At 32.1% G+C, this 18,767-nt stretch overlaps 1 protein-coding gene across 3 annotated transcripts in view; it reads left to right on the forward strand.

The window, feature by feature from the left end:
• The window catches only part of Ccser1 (coiled-coil serine rich protein 1), a 1,226,082-nt gene that overhangs the window by 211,670 nt on the left and 995,645 nt on the right, over window positions 1–18,767 (forward strand). For all 3 annotated transcript variants that reach the window (XM_063247277.1, XM_063247276.1, XM_063247278.1), the window contains exon 4: window positions 712–805. In XM_063247277.1, coding sequence (XP_063103347.1) covers window positions 712–805 — 94 coding nt within the window. The remainder of the gene's footprint in view (window positions 1–711; window positions 806–18,767) is intronic.

Here is an 18,767-nt window from a genome sequence, read left to right on the forward strand (position 1 = left end):
TATTGGGTTGTAACTTGATCTCCACTTCGAAAAATGTTCAGAATTAATTAATTTTTCACAGTTAGTATGGTGTACATGATGTTTTGAGAAACAAATACATCATAAACTGTTACTTGGATTTGAAATGTAAATATTAAAAAAACACCCTTAAATTTTCACTTAGGAGCTTATATGTATTTAAAAATATATATCATTTTTGAGCATTTCAATGAGTATTTTTACGATCATTAAAAAGTTCTTTAAAATAAACTTTCCCCTATTCCTGATAAATAGAAATATTTTCCTATATTTTAATATCCTTGATCCCTGCTTGTCTGTACTTATATTGATCTATATCTTGTGTACATCATCAAGTATAATAGGCATGTACAGTGTCTATTTAAAAAGCTGATAGATAATTGGAAAGATTAAGCATTTGCTGAGTAATTCTTAAAATTTTTATTGAACTGATACTTTTAGTCATCCTAAGAGCCAAATAAATTCCATGGTTCAGTTTATATTTTTCATTGCTGGTTTTTTTTTTTTTGGGGGGTGGTGCTAGGTATTGAACTTAGGACCTTACCCTTGCCAGGCAGGCACTTATGCCACTGAACTACATCCCCTGCCCCATTGCTGCTTTTTGACATTTTTCTGTTTCCTGGCTTCTATACATGGACAGTTCCTCAGTTCCCCAGTGATTTTGACTAACTCTAGATTTTGCTTTTCTTTCAGGATGTTTTAAATAATTTGGGATCTTGTGAACTGGATGAAGATGACTTAATGCTTGATTTAGAGTTTTTAGAGGAACAGAACCTTCACCCCTCTGGTAAGTATTGAGCTAATTCATACTATCACACAACCTGACTGTAGCCAGTCAGTGGTTTGTGATGAAATAGGCTGTTTAAACTATGTTTATTTAGTCTTTAAAGTCTGTTCCTGCTTTGGTCACTTTGCCATCACTGGATAAAAATACATAATGCTTGCTGCTTAAGGAAAGAGATTTCTTTTGGCTCAGGTTCCAGTGCAGAGTGCACTGGCTCCTAGCAGAAGCAGCGTGGCAGAGGGGCATGGTAGAGGGAAAGGTTTTATGTATCACTTCAGGAATGATGTTAAATACAATTTAAAAAAAAAATCATTGCTGAACTAAAGAAATTTAAGGATTGAGTTATTACAGGATTATATTTTGTTAGATGTTGTATTGATGTTTTGTTTTGTTAAGTAAAAATTTTTATAGAGGTGTATATGATTGAAATGATGTGGTATCTGAGATTCACTTTACCAAAAAGTTTGGAGGAGGGAAAGGGTGCAGTGAAGTTGACAAATTATTAGAAATTATCAAAATTGGGAAATGAAGACTTCTTGGAGTTCTAATAACCGTAGAATTAAAGTTTAATGAGTTATAGCATACTTTCTATTTTTATGTATTTTTGAAGAATTTCATAGTAATTGAAGTAATTTTAGAACAAAATAGACACAGTCTGTTTTGTTAGATGGCCAACCATGAAGAAGAGCAAAGGATAATTTAAAGTATAAATACTTATCTCCATCTGTGTTCAATAGGACAAAAATTATCCTATTTAATTTCTTAAAATAATAGTACTTCATATTTTATTCATTAAGGACAAAATGTAAATTATTATAAAATAATAATTTTATAATAATTTAAACTTCTAATTTAAACTTTAATTCTAATTTAAACTTTACTTCTAATTTAAACTTTACTATCCAACTTTGACCTTACATTTTAATCGATGTTTTCTGGAACTAAATAATTTAAATATTAGTTGAGACTTGGTTATGATAGATGATATAATTCTTTTGTCAAAATCAGTGCATTTAAATACATGAATATATTTTCTCAATATTGGTGAAATATTCAAAATACTACCACAAATTTAAAATAACAATATCAAAGACACAATCAATTTTTGTGTTCTTTTTAAATTTTATTAAATTTATTGACCCAAATCACTGATGTTCAAAGGGAAAGTCATGTTGCTACTTGTGTTTAATTTCATTTTACTATTTGTAAATAAGTTACTTAATTGAAAATATATTTTACTTATTTAGTGTTCTTTGATAAAAAGAATATACTATTCATTTGGAGGAGTAAGTGAAGAAAGTTGAAGCTGCTATTATTATTTTGCATGTTTTTTTCTAAAAAAAACAAGGGCAGTATCTTTTGGTATATGGCCAGATGCAAATGGGGAAGTAATGTCCAAAGATATCAATTAGGAGTTAATTAGATATTTAATTATCTTAGTTTGATGAATAAGCATTGTAAAAATTCTTCTTTGAGGAATTCCTCTTGTGTCTATTAATTAAAGTGGTAATTTTTGTTATTAATTTTTAATGAACAATGGTACAGCAGAGCTGAAATGAAACTCTAGTGGTTTTCACAATATAAGTGGTAATGCACAAAGATTTGCAACAACATTCACATGGGAAAATTATTTTTAAAATCTCTTTGTAAGTTTCTATCAGCTCTAATATTTCTGTGCTTGAAAGAATGTGTGAAGTACCCTGAATCTGTGCAGAGTTCAAAAACAAATGGTACAATTTTGGGAAGATAGGAGTTAAAAATGTGAGTCCTGGACTTAACAAATACCAGCCACTGATCAAGCCATGTAAATTTGATCAGGTTATTTAGTGTCTCTCAGCTTCCTTTCATCTGCAAATGGGGGCAATGATGTTATGAATTTTTAAGTTTGGTCTGAAAAATAATAAGTGAAGTAAAATAGTCAAATGCTCGGTGTATAATGTATGTTGAAAATTTATAGCTAATACTGTTTTTAAAAACATACATGGTAAAATATTGTAACTGAGGTACTATAATAATCTGACCCAGAAAATTTTTTTTAATCTCAGTTAAAAATTTCAACCATTTTTGAAGTGTACAATTTCTCAAAATTTAGAATAAAATGCTACAAGAATATACATTTAGTTTTGGTGATTTCCAAACAGGATTCTAACATTAAATATAAAATAACAGAACAACAAACAGCATTTATTTGGTTTACGTGAGAGTTCAAAGAGGTCTGTGACATCCTTTTCGTGTTTGAGAACTCTGAGGTCTTGAGGGATACTACAAGTGGTGGATATCCCAGCTAGGTACATGCAAAGTTTTTATGACTCTGAGAGTCTGTGTTTAATCACCATGATCTCTGCACTAATAAAATTGACTTCTAAACATTTTAAAACCTCAGGTACACTGAAACTTTTGTTTCAGCCTGGCTCTTCTATTCCTTTTCTGGTTGTGCACATCATTTAATATGGTCTGCCTTTCACTCCAACTAAGAAACTTCAATTAAGTTATATTCATTTATTCAAGCACCTGTATAGTGCCTAGGTTTAATTGAGGCATAGAACTCTTTGAATTTTTGTTTTATTTTTACATATAACTTACACTGGATGTGATGGTGCACCTTTTTAAACCCAGCACTCAAAAAGCAGAGGTAGGAGTATTGCTGGAAGTTTGAGGCCAGCCGAGGCTGCATACTGAGTTCAAGGCCAGTAATATCCTGTCTCAAAAAATCCAACCAAACAAACTAGCAAAATATATAATTTATAACCTGATTGGGTTATCTCAGTTAATACAGTGATTCCTGTAGGCATTATTACAGACCTGTCATGTTAGAGAAGGAATGGAGACCCAGAAAACATTATTACTATTTCAGGATTAAGGAGATAGTTAATGGCAGAGACAGGGTTTAACTTACAGCTTTGTGACTTTGATATACACGTACCATTTGTACTATAAAAATTACAAATCATGTTTAGTTGAGAAGGAGTGGTTGTAATAGATTTGCAAAATTTCTTTTTGTGATACACTCACTGTTGTAGTATCATTATAGTAAGGACATAATTGTGACCCAACTTATCATTGTTGTGGGTTTCATCTTCTAGTTCTGTTATTTTCATTTCTGCTGTGAAAGCATTAGAGTGCCTGTTATCTGCTTGGCTGCCATTAGATGGCAAGCTTGTTTTGATGATGGTGATAGTAAATCTCTCATATATTTGTATTCAAATACCTTTTTAGTTTAAAAGGTATTTCAAATATATTATCTCATCAAGTCATCACAATAACTCTCTGAAATAAGTGTTAATATATCCCATCTACAGTGTAGGAAGCAAATATTACTTGTTTAAAAAATGTATTCAGCCAATTTTTACCTAGATCCTAACACCCTGACGGGTTCTGTTCACTCTTTCACAACCTGGCTGCATTAAACTTTACGCAGAGTTTTAATATATTGGGTTTGTGTTTTTTAAGGTCAGTGAAAATCACAGTCACATCTTGGAAGAGAAGTTGCTTCAAGTAGGAATGTTAGCTGTGGTGGAAAGAACTGTTAGCCAAAAGGCCAGGGAACAGGCAGAGAACTTTGAAAGTTGACAGAGGCATAAAGCAGAGCAGTGTGGGGCCATTTAATACAGACACAAACATCTCTATCCATGTCAGCAGGGAATGAAACTTTACTGTGTTGCCGTGCATTCCTCTACTGCTTTTTAAAAATTACTGTGATGGCACTAAATCATCAAGAGAAAAAATCTTTTGTAAACTGGTAAGAAGGAAGTCAGTAAAATTCACTTTGGGAATATTTATCTCTAAAACTTTACTTGTTCTTTCATGTATTAAATGGGAAAATAGTGTAAGTTCTTAATAAACGTTATCAGAAAGTATCATTTCCTAAGAATTCTGCATCATAAACATTTGCAATTACCATAAAGCATTTTTTATATACTTTCTTTTTTCTTAAATCCTTTCTACTTATTTCTGAAAAAGATTAAGGATAAATGTGAAAAGAGTTTACTGCCATCTTTGAAAAAGCAGTCATTTAATTATGTTCTACTGGTAGAAAGACACAAATCATATTAAACAGAAGACTATACAATTGCATATAACATGTATATTTTCACAATAGATATTTCAAAATTATAATGATTCTTGTCAGTTTGCTATTTTTGCTTGATCAAGTCTCTGAATGAACTATTAGTTAATTTGTCAATTCAATACTTTGTTTTTAATTCCAATTCTAAAAATTTTAGGCTCATTGTGTAAAATAATATCTGTGTGGGTGCATGATTTTCATCATTGTTTGTGTTAAACCAAGTGAGAATATTACAAAATTATGTTCTGACAGGAAGAGATTTTAAGAAATAAAGGTCTCCCCTGCCTCTGCTTTTTATAAATATTGTTTTAAATGTGTTGTTCAAGATGACAGAGTCTGCAGTAGAGAGGTACCTTATATAAGAAATCCACTACTTTCATTTAAGCACAATGTCAATTTTTTAGTGACTAACAAAGTAAATAATTTGTATTTACAGATTTAAAAATACCTCTGGCTATTTCTCCTTTGAGACTTCCAGGGGATTGCATTAGGAGAAAGAAAGCTTTTAGGTAGAAAAGCTTTCAAAATATAATCAACTATTACTGAAGAAATGTTTATACATTCTGACCTAACTTAATATTAAATGACAGAGAATTTTAATGAAGTCATAGCAGTTAGTTGCAACCTGCTATTGAAGCAATTCCTACCATCATAAACCCTCAGCTGCACAAAAGGGCGTCAGTGTTCCAAGTTCATTAAAGGGTACAGTCTCAAGAAAAGATTGCTTTCATTCAGCGTGACTTTTTTGGGGCAATTAGAAAGAAAATATGTGTTTCGATATAAAGGTTCTTGACCTCTTACAATTACATGGTGACATCTCCATATAACTGCTTGAAAAATGCCACCGAAATCAGCTGTTGCTATCAAAATGAACAAGTAATTAAGAAAGTGAATGCTGGTGTTTCTTTAGAAGGAATAGAATATTTATGTTTGTAAAATTGTTCACCATAAAAAGCCACTAACATAAAACATAATTTTCTCCAGTGCCTGAAGCAGAAGAGAGAAATAATAATGAACATTCACACAATTACAGCAAATTAAGTTGCAATTGTATATACCAAAAAATTACAGAATTTCCAATTTTTAATAGTATGATTGAATTAGATGCTGTGATGCCTCTTTTCTCTTTATTTTATTCATCTTATTAATCAAAATATCTACAACTTTACCCTAGAGTTGTTATCTTTTATTACTCTCTAATATGGACCATCTTTTCTGCACCAGTGTGCAGAATAAGTTGGAAGTCTTTGTAGTACGTGGAATAAGATGAAGATTTGTTGGGATAATGAAATATAGTAGTTTTGATTGATGCCATGCTACTCGTCTCAATGCTGACCTTTTGATAAACAAAGCTCAGTTTATTGTTACTGAGAGGAGGGGGAAATGTCAGCTCTACTGAAGTCTGAAAGTTTTTGGAGGGAAAAGAACAAGCTAGGATTGAGAATTTGAATGTGGCTTAAGATAGATCTTTTATTTTTGGCATCTTGACTGGGTCTCAAGATTATGATGTAACAGTTTATGCTGATAGGTTGGTGGAAGCAGCAAGGCAAATAGTCAACATGAAGGATGGTATGATTCTCAGGGACTGGACGGTCTCTGGATACTTTCTATGGAAGGATTGACAGGTCTTTGAGGAAAAATTCTGTTACGAAAATTAGTTACTTGTAGTTAACTTATGCTGAAATAGAGAACTATTGTTATTATAGGCTGTCAGCTGCTTGGCAGTTGGTGGTTTTAGGTCTCAGAGACAGAAGAATAGATCCTCTATACTAGAGGCCGGGTCAGCATGTTTTTCACTTCCTGGTCAGTGTCACACATTGAGTCGCTGAGGATAGTTACCTCAAATATCCATAGGTATTAGATTTCCCTTTTCTCCTGGTGGGTGAATGACCCTTCTTGGCTGGATTACTTGATGGGGCAGCGGCTGAATTCCATCGTCAGCCGCCTAAGATCACCACCTAAACACCACAACATGAACTGAGGATTATCACCAGGGTTACATGTTCTTCCCAGAATGTGGGAAATACACAAAAGCCCTAGATTCACTCGAGGATAGGGCCCAATTCTGTTACAGAGAGCCCACAGAACCATGTACAGAGTTCTCAGTTAAATCAACGTGTCTCTGATAGTTGTGCTGAAAATGTTATTCATTCAATGAGGTCTTAGGAACTTCTCTAGCCAGGCTCTCAAACGTGTCTTCTAAGTATGGTTTAGATGGAAAGAGGAAATCTTTTCCTGTGTAAATATTCAAAAAACTTGTCCCAAGCACACCATGTTTTCTGTATCCTAATGATGACATTGGGGGGAGGAACATTTTATAAGAGATGGGTCAAACCCTGTTAGTATTGTAAGTGTGTGCACTGACGATGACATGAAACCGTAGTTAGTTTTTTTTGTGTGTGATATTTTTATGTACTGTACATCACTCATGCAAGGAAACACGGGGGCGTTTAAAAACATCTTGCCACAATCTATTGGGTCTGCTTCTTCATGTAGAATATTCATAGAGCACACTATGCTTAAAGTATCGGTTATTTGGAGTAATGAGAAAGTATTGTAATGAAAATTTATGTCTTTCTATTTGGGAGGCTGAGGCAGGAGAGTTGCAGTTTCAAGTCTAGTCTTTCGACATAGATTCCATTTGAACAAACATACAAGGCAAAGGAAGTAAATACATAAAAGAAAAAATACGTAAAAACATATAATAGAAAAAAAGCAGGAGTCTGAAAGATGAGTGTAAGGTAAAAGTTAAATCATGTATCTGCTTCAGCTCATCTGCAATTTATAGAACCTAGGATATTCTCCATCTCTGAGTATATACTGTTAAGCAAATAATGCTTCCTTTCAGGTCTTACTACTTTCATAAGTGAAAATATGTATTGCCTTAGTATTAATCATAGTAGTTATTTTTTCTGTGTGTATAGAGTTCACATTTTATTGTTTTATGTCTGTCAGTGCATTTGTGTTTACATATTTTGTTCTATCTCTTCCTGCTGTGACCTTCGCTATTCTCACATACACTGTACTTGAGAAAAGCTCTTGTTACTAAGAATTACTTTATTTTCTCAGTTTACATTTGTATACTAATGTGAAAATGACAGCGGCCAAATATCCCAAGATACAAAGATCTCCAAAATCTGAGAAATGTTGAATCTCAAACTTTTGGATAAAGTACACACTTACTCTGTAGTCAGAAAGAGACTTTTACTATGTATTAAAATACTTAGTGTGCAAATATTTGAATAAGAGAAGAAAGAATTTGTTCTTCTTAGATGCATGACTCTGCTGCTGTGTATCAGAAGAAATTATCATGAAATGTTAACCAGAGCTGATTGCCCTGTGATCTTAAACTTAGCAATCTGTTTTGCTAAACAATACGGTACTTTTATTTATACTAGAATTACCTTTAATTTTTTCAGGACAATCATTTATTTAAATCTTATTAAATTTTTAAAAAATTGTAGGTAATTATTTTTGAAATTTTAAAATAATATTATTACATGATAATACTGTAATATATTTGCTGGACACTTCAAGTGAGAATCCCTAAAAATAAGTAATTATCAAGGTAACTTTATTTTTGACCAGACAGTAGTTGATTTATAAATGTTAAGGGCCATTTTTATTTATCTGCTATCTAAGTGTCTATTATATTTTTGTCCTAAGTGAGAAGTAAACTAATCACTTTTTTAAACCTGGTCACTTACTTTTTGACAACTCTTTCTGTAACTGATATTTAAGAATAAGATAAAATGTTATTAAATTATGCTTAAAAGAGGAGCATTTAGATATATTCTAAATATTCTTACAAAATAGGAAATTAAAAAGGAAATTCGTTAGTAAGATGGCTTGTTGAGTATCAATTGGTGAGAAATGAAAACTTTTAAAAACTGAAGTAATATTTTGTTATATGTTTTAATCAAATTACTGACTTTGTTTTTCTGAGGGAATATGAGTATAAATAATACATAAGGCCCTTCTGTACTCTTTAAAATATTGATTGTTGATTCTAGCAGTGTAGTTCAAAGGCATAGTAATTATTTTTATTAAGCATTCAGTAGAAAGAGTATAATTTAAACAAATTTTAAACAATTTATTTCTTTGGCAACTCTACTATCTTGAGAAAATATACATATGATTTAATGTAGATCTGAAATTCTATGTATTTTAATTTTGATTTTAATTGCAGTCAGTAATATGTGTTTATATGTGCTAATATTGAGCTTAAAGGCATGATGAGAGTTTTTGTTATTCTAGAATAAGGCAAACTGCACTCCTAATGATTAATATGTGATGTCAGTCAGATCCATTTTATAATACTCTTTGTATAGCCATCAGGAATGGAAACTAATTTCTGTAAGTGGAATACCTGTGGTTTTGCTATAATGGGCAGATCTTTTAGTGTAACTTTCTTGCCTGAAACATTTTGCAAATAGGACCCACAGATAGGTTCAAAATCAAATAAAAGTTATCCTTGCATGTGTTAATCTTTAATTGTTCCTTTTCCACCTTTATATTTCAGCAGCTCCTCAGGAAATGAATATACTTGCTAAAAATATGAAAGTTTAGCCTATTATGAAAAAATGAAGGATTGTTTTATTGGGCATAATTGTAAAGCATAAACTCTCTTTTTTATTTTTCTCCTACGTTGCCTTCTTTCTCTGACTCATTTTTTAAGACAGGCCTTTTTTTTTTTTTTTTTTTTTTTTTCGGTCCTGGGGATCGAACCCACAACCTTGCACTTGCTAGGCAAATGCATAGGCCACTGAGCTAAATCCTCAGCCCCTGACTCACTTCTTTGTTTGTCTCCATTAACATCAAGAAAGGAAATGCTTTAGTACACTTACTTAGTAGTAAAAGTGTACAAATGGATGCATACTTAATTTTACTATAGTAAAAATTAAAAATTAAGTAAATAATATGAAGATCAAAATGTCAAAATTCATCTTAATAAACCTCCTTGATAGTGATGAAACCATCTTACAGCCAAATAGTATTTATTTTCCTGGAGAAAGACTTTGTAATTGTATGTATTTACTTTGGGAGATGAATCTTATTTATCTTACCTGTAGACACTTGAATGGTCTTACTTAGGTATCGTCATTTTAACACTTAGGTCATTAATTACTACATTACATAGCTTTAGATGTATGATGGCTTGAAGCTGACCCTCCAAAATTCCAGTGTTACCGTGCAAAGGTACTAAAAAAAAGTGCTCTTAAGAGGGAAGTAGGCATACTGGGCCCTTAACAGCAGCTTCACATAGTGTTTTGTTAACTTACTCTAGATTCCGTTTCTTACTTCCCACACATTTAGCCAGAGCTAGAAGGTCCTTATTAGATAAAATATTGATTCCTTCCTTTTGGACTTCCTACCCTCCTAAAATATGAGTAATAAGATTCTGTTCAACTAAGTTAACCAGTCTGCAGCATATTGTGATAGCACAAAACTTACTCTTATGACAACATGCCAGAATAGGAGTTTCTCTTACCCTATGATTGATACAGCTTAGTTTTTGCAACTTTGGTAAGTGCTAAATGTGATTTCCATATATTTACTTACAAAATCTTTTATCAGGAAACCGCCCATCTCATGAAAATGAAGAATTAATAACAAAAACATATACTTGAAATCTTGCAGGTTATGAAGAATAAAATAAATTCTGTGAATAAATATCTTTTAGAAACATTTATAGAGAAGTGAATTTATGTTTTACATAAAAACACATTTAACTGTTTTGATTCTGTTGTCACTCTTTTAGTTTATGCCTTTTTAAAGAGAGTTCAATGAATAGGTATTTTATGACAACTTTACTATATAGACTGTAATAAAGAAATATATGTACTTGTCATGGTTTATATATCATTGTGCCCCCAAAATCTCCTGTGCTCATAGGTGGGGCTTTGGGGAAGTTATTGGATCTTGGTGGGGTATCTTAGTTAATTAATTACATTCTCATTTCTGAGACTAAACGCCTGACACTCAAAGTTAAAAGGAAAGGTTTGTTCAGCTCAGTATGTAGAAGTTTCAGGCCATAATCAGCTGGCTCCAAGGCAGGTACCTTGGCAAAGAGGAATTGCATAGGAGAAAGCTATTCATGGCAGGCAGTAGATAGCGCTAGCAGGCAAAGAAGGATACCAACAAGTGTCTTTAGAAGCTTTTTTTGCCCTTTTGATACTCAATCTAGGCTACTGGAATTAGGGAAGTGCCAAACCAATCGGTGAACTGATTTAGTAATCACACACCAATGACCCCAGCATCACACACTCTAGTCCATCTCTGAGAAAGCTTCACCCTTGACTGTATGACACTTTAGTGGGGGGGGGGGTGCATCTAGACACAAGCCAGAACAGGGGGTAACAATTGTCAGTGGATTAGTCCTCTGATCAGTTCATAGCTAAGTGTGATGTGGGGGGGGGTGAAGCTCAGTTGGAGAAGGCCCGTCATGGGATGGTAGAATGGAAGGGCACCTCTCCTTCCTCCCTCCTTGATTATTCTCAGCTTCCTGCCACCATGCCAAGAGTTTTCCCTTTGCCATTCCCACTGTCTTGGGGCCAGCTAATATAAACTGAAATTTTTGTGAATGAAAATAAAACTTTCCATTGCTAAATTTTGGGTGTCAGGTATTTCCCTAGCAATGAGGAAAGCAACCCAGACTTTATTGTGTTCCCATAGATTTGTTTTATTTCTATTTCTAGCAGAAACAAATGTGTCCAGGGAAGAAAGGAAGACAGACAGACACACAGAGAGACACAGACAGGCTGAAAAGGAAAAAGGAAGAAAGAGTAAAAGAGGGTTGACCAAAGAATAAAAAATATTTTAAATTCATTACAGAAAATAATGATGAAATCATTTATTTGACACAAAGATTAAGATACGATTTAGTGGACCAGAAGTATAGCTCTGTGGCACATCACCTGCCTAGCAAGGACAAATTGCTGCTGCCAACAAACAAACAAATACATACAAACTCTAATTTAGTGGTCCAAAAGAATGTTTTGGCATATCAGGTATGTTTTATGAGGAAAACAAGTTATCTATAACTTGAATGTGCTTGTATTGAACCCTAACATGGTTGTTGCAAAAGAAATTCCATGTTTCAGGGACTTAATAGAAGGATAACTTTTGTAAAAGTACCTCTGGAGGAATAAAAACATTACATTCATTTTCATTTACTCAATTGCACTAGATATGTAAAACTTACATTAAAATATAGTAAATTCCATAAACAAATTGAGCTGCATGACTAAATTGAAAGTAAATTCATGTTTTCTTTTATTTGAAATATCTTTAAAGTATTAAAATTACCGTTTTCTCCAAATAAAGTATGTGTATATACTAAAGAAAGAGAAATGTAGTTTTCCACCCATAAGCTGTTGGTTGTGCATAATGATTTTCTTTCAGAGAATACAGGATAGGATGGTGAATGCTCAGGAATATGAATACTGTTTCAGAGGAGAAAACTGCCAAACGCTGTGCACTTGATAGAATGTTATAATAGTTGTATGTCGTATCTTCCTCCTAAAACCCATGGCCTCAGTCTAATCATAAAAATAAATGAGTCAGATTTCAAATAAGGGTATTAAACAGTCTATTTAACCAGTGCGCTTCAAAATCGACAAGATCTTCAAAAACAAGGAAAGTTTTAGAAACTGTCTCAGCCAGGAGGAACCTAAGTAGACATGATAACTGCATATTGTTGGTATTATGAACATAAAAAGGACATCAGGAAAACAATGGTGTGACCTTTACATAGTAATAACAAGTTGTTTTTCTTTCATTAATTGTAACAAATATACTATACTATTACAAAATGTTGAAAATATAGGGAATGGCCGTGTTATTTTAGAGATTTTATTTTGTTTTAAAAGTCTGTTAGAAAAAGAATAGTAATTCTTTGAAAGACACGCTAGCATTTATCTTCAATGAAATTTGTGTCTCCAAAGTGAAATATTGATGAAAAATTGTGTAGCCACATAACTGTTTAGGAAACTCTTACGCCATTGTGTAGACACAGGATCATTAATTTATAGGAAGAGCTATTTGGCACAGTTTGTTGGCAGCCCGTTAGATGATGCACATTTGAATCCATAAGCTGTACCTATGTGAGAAATTTCTTTAGATAATCTTTATAATTTTATAATATGCATAGTGTATATTCAAAGATTTGGGGTATAAGATTTTCCATCTCAGAAATGTACAATACTATTATAGTTTATTTAATTATTATGTTTTTATTTATAAAAGTTGTAAAACAGCATTTATAAAGAATATTTGAAATAACTTGCATTGGAAATTATTATAAACTATAAATTATATCAAATTGTTCTTCATAACAATGATAGGACAGGAATTGGTTAGACTGTGATCTACATGGTATATGCAGATAAAGACTTATGGCTCAGAAAGTGTACAGCAGAATAATCTGACAACAAAACCAATGCAACATGTTGACAGAGATTATGTGCTTGTCAAAATTTATGCAGCAAGATTATCCTTTTGTTTGACAAGTGTGTGATTTGAGTGGTTTTTGTATTCATTTTCAATTTTCAATTCTTTACTTGAGAAAAAGTAGTAAAATTCAGAGTAAATAACCTCTTCATCATTTTAGAACTATTGCTTTGTATTTCCCATCATTTCAACAGAGATGATGTTTTGAGTGAATATGCTAAATCTCATGCATACTTAACATTTTGCATACTTCATAGTTGTCTGTAAGAGGCTCGAGATGCAATAGGTATGACAGGAGAATATGAATTGATCATTGGGCCAAAACCAAACAACAGTGTGTAAAACAAGACATATAAATAATGATCATTTCATTATTACAAGCACAAGGTAGCATTATTGAAATCTAGATTATTTATGAGCCAAATTTAGAAAAGTAAATGAGGCATCAGAAAAGAAGGTATATGCGATAGATATAGTGCATGATTTCCTAATAGTTCAGGTACTTAACAAATATTAGGAAAAGCTTGAATACTACCAATAGGATTTTAAATTATACCTTATACTTGGTAGACTTCCAAAGAAGATTTCAGTTGGCATTTTCTTCTTTGTATAAATCAATGGGATTAAAGGTACAAATGGGACTTATTTTATACCTTACATGACTTTTGATGAGTTGTGAAAAAGAATATTTACATACAGGTTATATCTAATATTTGAATTTGAATTTTAGATGTAGTCACAATAAAGAAGAAAATGATCTCAACTGTATAAAACATGAAAATATAAAGAGAACAAAAAATCTCAAGTGGGAAAATCAAAATTCATTTTCAGGGTGATTTCTGTCTGATCTGTATGCATTTATATCTCCAATACAAACTGAGTGAAATTCATCAAAAGGGAAATCAATTCACATTATCTTACTACTTTTAAAAGCATATGTAAATTAAAATACATCACATAGCCAGTTCCCATTTTATTGACAGTTCTTACTGCCTCTCAGGGATTTGGTTGTTTAAAAGATTTTTGCAGTTGTACTGATTAATGTTCTACTATAGTCACTGCTTCAGAAGTATAGCAAAACTCAGTAGCTATGACAGCAAACTTTACTAGGATTTTTTTGTATGGTAAAATCAGAATGTTTTGTATAGAAAAGTATATTTTCCTTTATTTACTTATTTTTTGCATCTTTTGTTTCTGGAAGTAGTCCTATATTAAGTGCACATGTGTATATGTGAGAGAGACAGAGAGAGAGAGAGAGAGAGAGAGAGAGAGAGAGAGAGAGAGAGAGATTGCTGACTAATGACTAACAAGATGATCTTTTGTATATGGTGTGTTGCTTTTGTTGGACTTCATTAGCAAATATTTGCATGAGCTAATGAAAGTTTTGAAGATACTTTCGGAATTTCTGTGATAATGAAAAGGAGTTTATCCATACCAGAGATCCAAATGAGCATTATAAAATATTAGAAACAATGATACTTTTTTCATGCTTTATTGACTATGTAGATCCAAATTTATGTTAAATGAAAGTTCGAAAGGGAAGATTATCTGTTTTGTAGTAGAAAATGGACAAGAAAGAAGTTTAAGAGCACATTAGATGCAGAAGTAATAATTCCTCTGAAATTTGCTTTCATTTTCATTACATTTATGGAATGTTAATGATGATTCTCTAATACTGGGTTAAGAAAAGGATGATTTCCTTAATGTTTAGATTTTAACGATTTAAAATTTTGGAAGGAAGACATCATGGGGTGAAGGATTAGTATAAAGTCATAAAGTTGAAAAGTTGTTGAGCAGATTTTTAGGCTAAATCTCAAGGTTTTTAAAAGGCTTAATTGCTTGTTCTTTATTTCATAAGGTGCTCAGTTTACACAGAAAAAGATTCATTTGATCCTCCCTGGATGCAAAGAAATTAACATTTCTAGTATATACACAGAGACATTAAAGAAGGTCAAAAATCTGCTAACCTCTGTAGGAATATATAGACTGAAACCTTAAAAACCCGGGGACATCTACATGATTACATATGGCTGGTTTGACAGCGTAGAGGAAAGAGTAATGAATAAAGCATTTATCCTAAAAATGAGTGAGTCTGTAAACTGCAAGTATAAAGGAAATGTTGTATAATCAGTGTTTCTGAGTCATTTGAAAAAGTTTCTTAGCACAAAATAAAATGAAAAACAACATTAATGAAGAGCTCAAATCTTTCCTTTGAAAATCTTACCACTTAATTTGGCTCTGCCTTCACATAGACATATCAGGCATTTAGCCCTTACTCCATGAATGGTTGTTGACAAAGCGCATTGTCACTACAGCATAGAAAGTTGTTGTATCTACTCCTGAAAGTTCAGTTTGGGAAGAGAAGTAGATTTTACCTGAAATTTTAAGGACTAGTACAAATTAAAGTTATATTTACTGTATAATTCTGTAAGGAAATTAAAATAGAGACAATTCATAAAATAAACTACACAGTTCATTTATGGATAGAAAGTGTACATCTATATGGAAATTCCACAAGTGCCTGCCTTTGTTCAGAATATTATAGTGGAGGGTCTTATTGTGAGGAAGTCTATTACTTACAGCTCAAGAAATAATAAAGTAATGAAATCCTACATCAATTTCCTACTTGCTCCTTCCTGCAATGCTTAATATTTTTAATTCCCAGTGATTTAGTGGTATTTGAATAGAGATGGAAATTTAAAAATTATTCTTTCTTTATCCAGTAGAATGTGATGGAATGGAAATAAAATGATAGTGGTTTGTCATTCTGTGAGTGTAGCCTTACTGTTGATTCAATAGCCACAGATTTTCAGAATCAAATTTGGTATATGAAGTATGGTTGTATTGGTGGGTGTCTCTGTTGCAGTACTTGTGATACAGCAGAAATAAGGAACATGTGCTCTTTAATGAATAACTTTAACCAGCAGTAAATGTTTATGGCTTGCAATGACTCTTCCCACTTTATGTAGAGCCTGCGTTTGTCACCCGTCCTCCTCCAGCCTTGAACTGTAAATGTTGGTGACCCTGCTTGCCCTCCTTTGTGACATAGTGTGCTTAGGGACAGTAAAGCTTCCTGGCATCATCAGGATGTAGCGTTGAGGACTGCTGTTTCTTCTGCCCTGATCCACCTTTCTCCTTTTCTAACTGACCCCCTGGATCTCCATATAGATTTGGAAATCATGGAGCATAGTAGAAAATAAATGTGTTCCAGGATATTGTAAATCTTCAGAAATGCTATTCCAAAACTGTGAATAAATAAAGCTTGAATTATTTCATGATAGGGTCATATGAGTCTCTTAGTAACTATCTTAAAAATAATGACAAAAGTTATGATAGGAATTTTGTTGTTAAAAGAGATGTAACTTTGAAGATAATTATAAAGAAAATTTTTGGTTTTGGGTTTGAAAATAAGGATGATCTTAGCTTTTGTCCTGCACAATCAACTGTATGCGTTTTTGTCTTCAGAAAACTCATTCAAATTCTGCATTAGCTGCAGGTCTTTTTGAACCCAACTTCTGACACTAACTCTGTGATCAGAATGAGTTATGTAATCATAATTAATTTTTCTTTTTTGGTACAGTGAGCATAATATATGACTAAATTTTAAGATATTCTATAGATTATATTCAATGATTAATTTTAAAACAAGGCATTTAGTAATTACTAATTATTACTCCTTCCTCTGTGTATTCTTCCTTTAATTGCTAGAAAAGAATATTTTGTGTTTCTCCCTCCATCCATCACATCAAGTATTTGGCATGTTTTGGAGTTCATTTCTCAGACTTATTTTTTCACTTTGCTTCTAAATATACTTTTTATTATTTAGGGTCATAGCATTAAGCTCTATTAATGCACAGAATTATTAAATTTCTTTTCTCTTTAATATATGAATCTCCTCTTTACTCCAGACAGGCATGCTAACATTACTTGAGGTCTTCTCAAGGATGAGTGTTAGACCTTTGAAATAACTGTCAAAGCAAACTCCTGAGTTTTCCCCATTAGACTCCCTAATTTTGCTTTTCCCATTGTTAGTCATTGTATAGAAAATCAATTTAGATCTGATGGATCATAACTTGGTAATACCCTGGACCTCACTGTTTAAAATTTCCCTCTAATCTCTTGATAAATTCTCTTGGTTCTGGCAGTAGAGATAAAAGTACTTAGCATGGAATCATCAAAGCATGAGATGGAAGGACAGTTTTGAACTTCTTACATCATAAAGCTGTTCAGCACACTCAGGAGGGGTCCCATGAGATTATATTGGGGCAGGAATCTGTAGTGCTCAAACTGTTTTTTATTTTATGGAAAACACCCAAAATTTCACAAATGAGAGAATAAAAATAGTTATTTCACTCTGTATTGTTATCTTCAAATTAGTTACTTATGAAGAGTTTAAATTTTTAATTTTTATAGCATAATAAAAATGGTAGCACTATCAAATCTTGACAAAATGTCTGAAATACAGTGTATAGAATACATGCTAATTCATTAACATATTGCTGAATATTTTAAACCCAATCAAAATACTGATTATACTACAAAACAAGTTATCCAATTTTCTGAAATAAATTCTTTCTTGTAATACTATAATTTGTCAAAACTGAATACAGTAATTTAAAAATTCACTTCATATAAGACCTTTGATAGGTTTCTATCATTCTATAACATCTCAATTTGAACTCTTTTGCATAAAAATTGCATTCTAATTTCTTTGGGAAGTGCAGATTTTGAAATGAAGGGTTGTTCATAATTTTGATTTTAGGGATATATATTGGCAGATTGTGTGATTAGAGGATTAGACAAAATTATGGATTAACATTTTACCATATTCTCTCTGGGTTTAATATATTCAAATTTTGTTATTTCAGTAGCTAAAAAGATTTATAATATTGAATTGGTAACTTCTTAGTCACTCATGTTTGAGTTTCCATTTTTTGTTTCCTTTTTAAATTTTTGTCTTTCGTATCTCTGAGTGTTCTTATCACACTCTTAGTTTTATCCCTGGTGAATTAGTTTTATCCCCATGGTGATGTCAGATCACACATGGGCTTTCTTACATTTTCTCTGTGTTTTCATTTTGTTCTTTCAAATTAACCAGAAATAAACTTTGATATTCAAAAAATGTTATTTTGGAGGGATCCCATCTCTTAAAATTTATGTCCTCTGATTATGATATATTAAGGAAGAAACTAGCCAAATTAAGGATAAATTTTGTGGAACATTAATCTCTTGAGTAAAAGCATAATGAAAGCAGAATTACAGTAATATAACTTACAGTTGGGCCAGTAAAAAATAATTTTTGGCTTATAATCAAGTTGAAATCTTTATTAAATTTGGAGGATATTGGATGATTGCAAATTAACTATTTTGTTTCTGGATATATATGAAAAATAACTGGATATATAGGATATATATACATATGTATAATTAATTCATTAATATGGCAGT

This window comes from Cavia porcellus, unplaced genomic scaffold (genome assembly GCF_034190915.1).
Source record: "Cavia porcellus strain 051 isolate PalLab524CR breed Dunkin Hartley unplaced genomic scaffold, mCavPor4.1 scaffold_4, whole genome shotgun sequence".
NCBI lineage: Eukaryota > Metazoa > Chordata > Mammalia > Rodentia > Caviidae > Cavia > Cavia porcellus.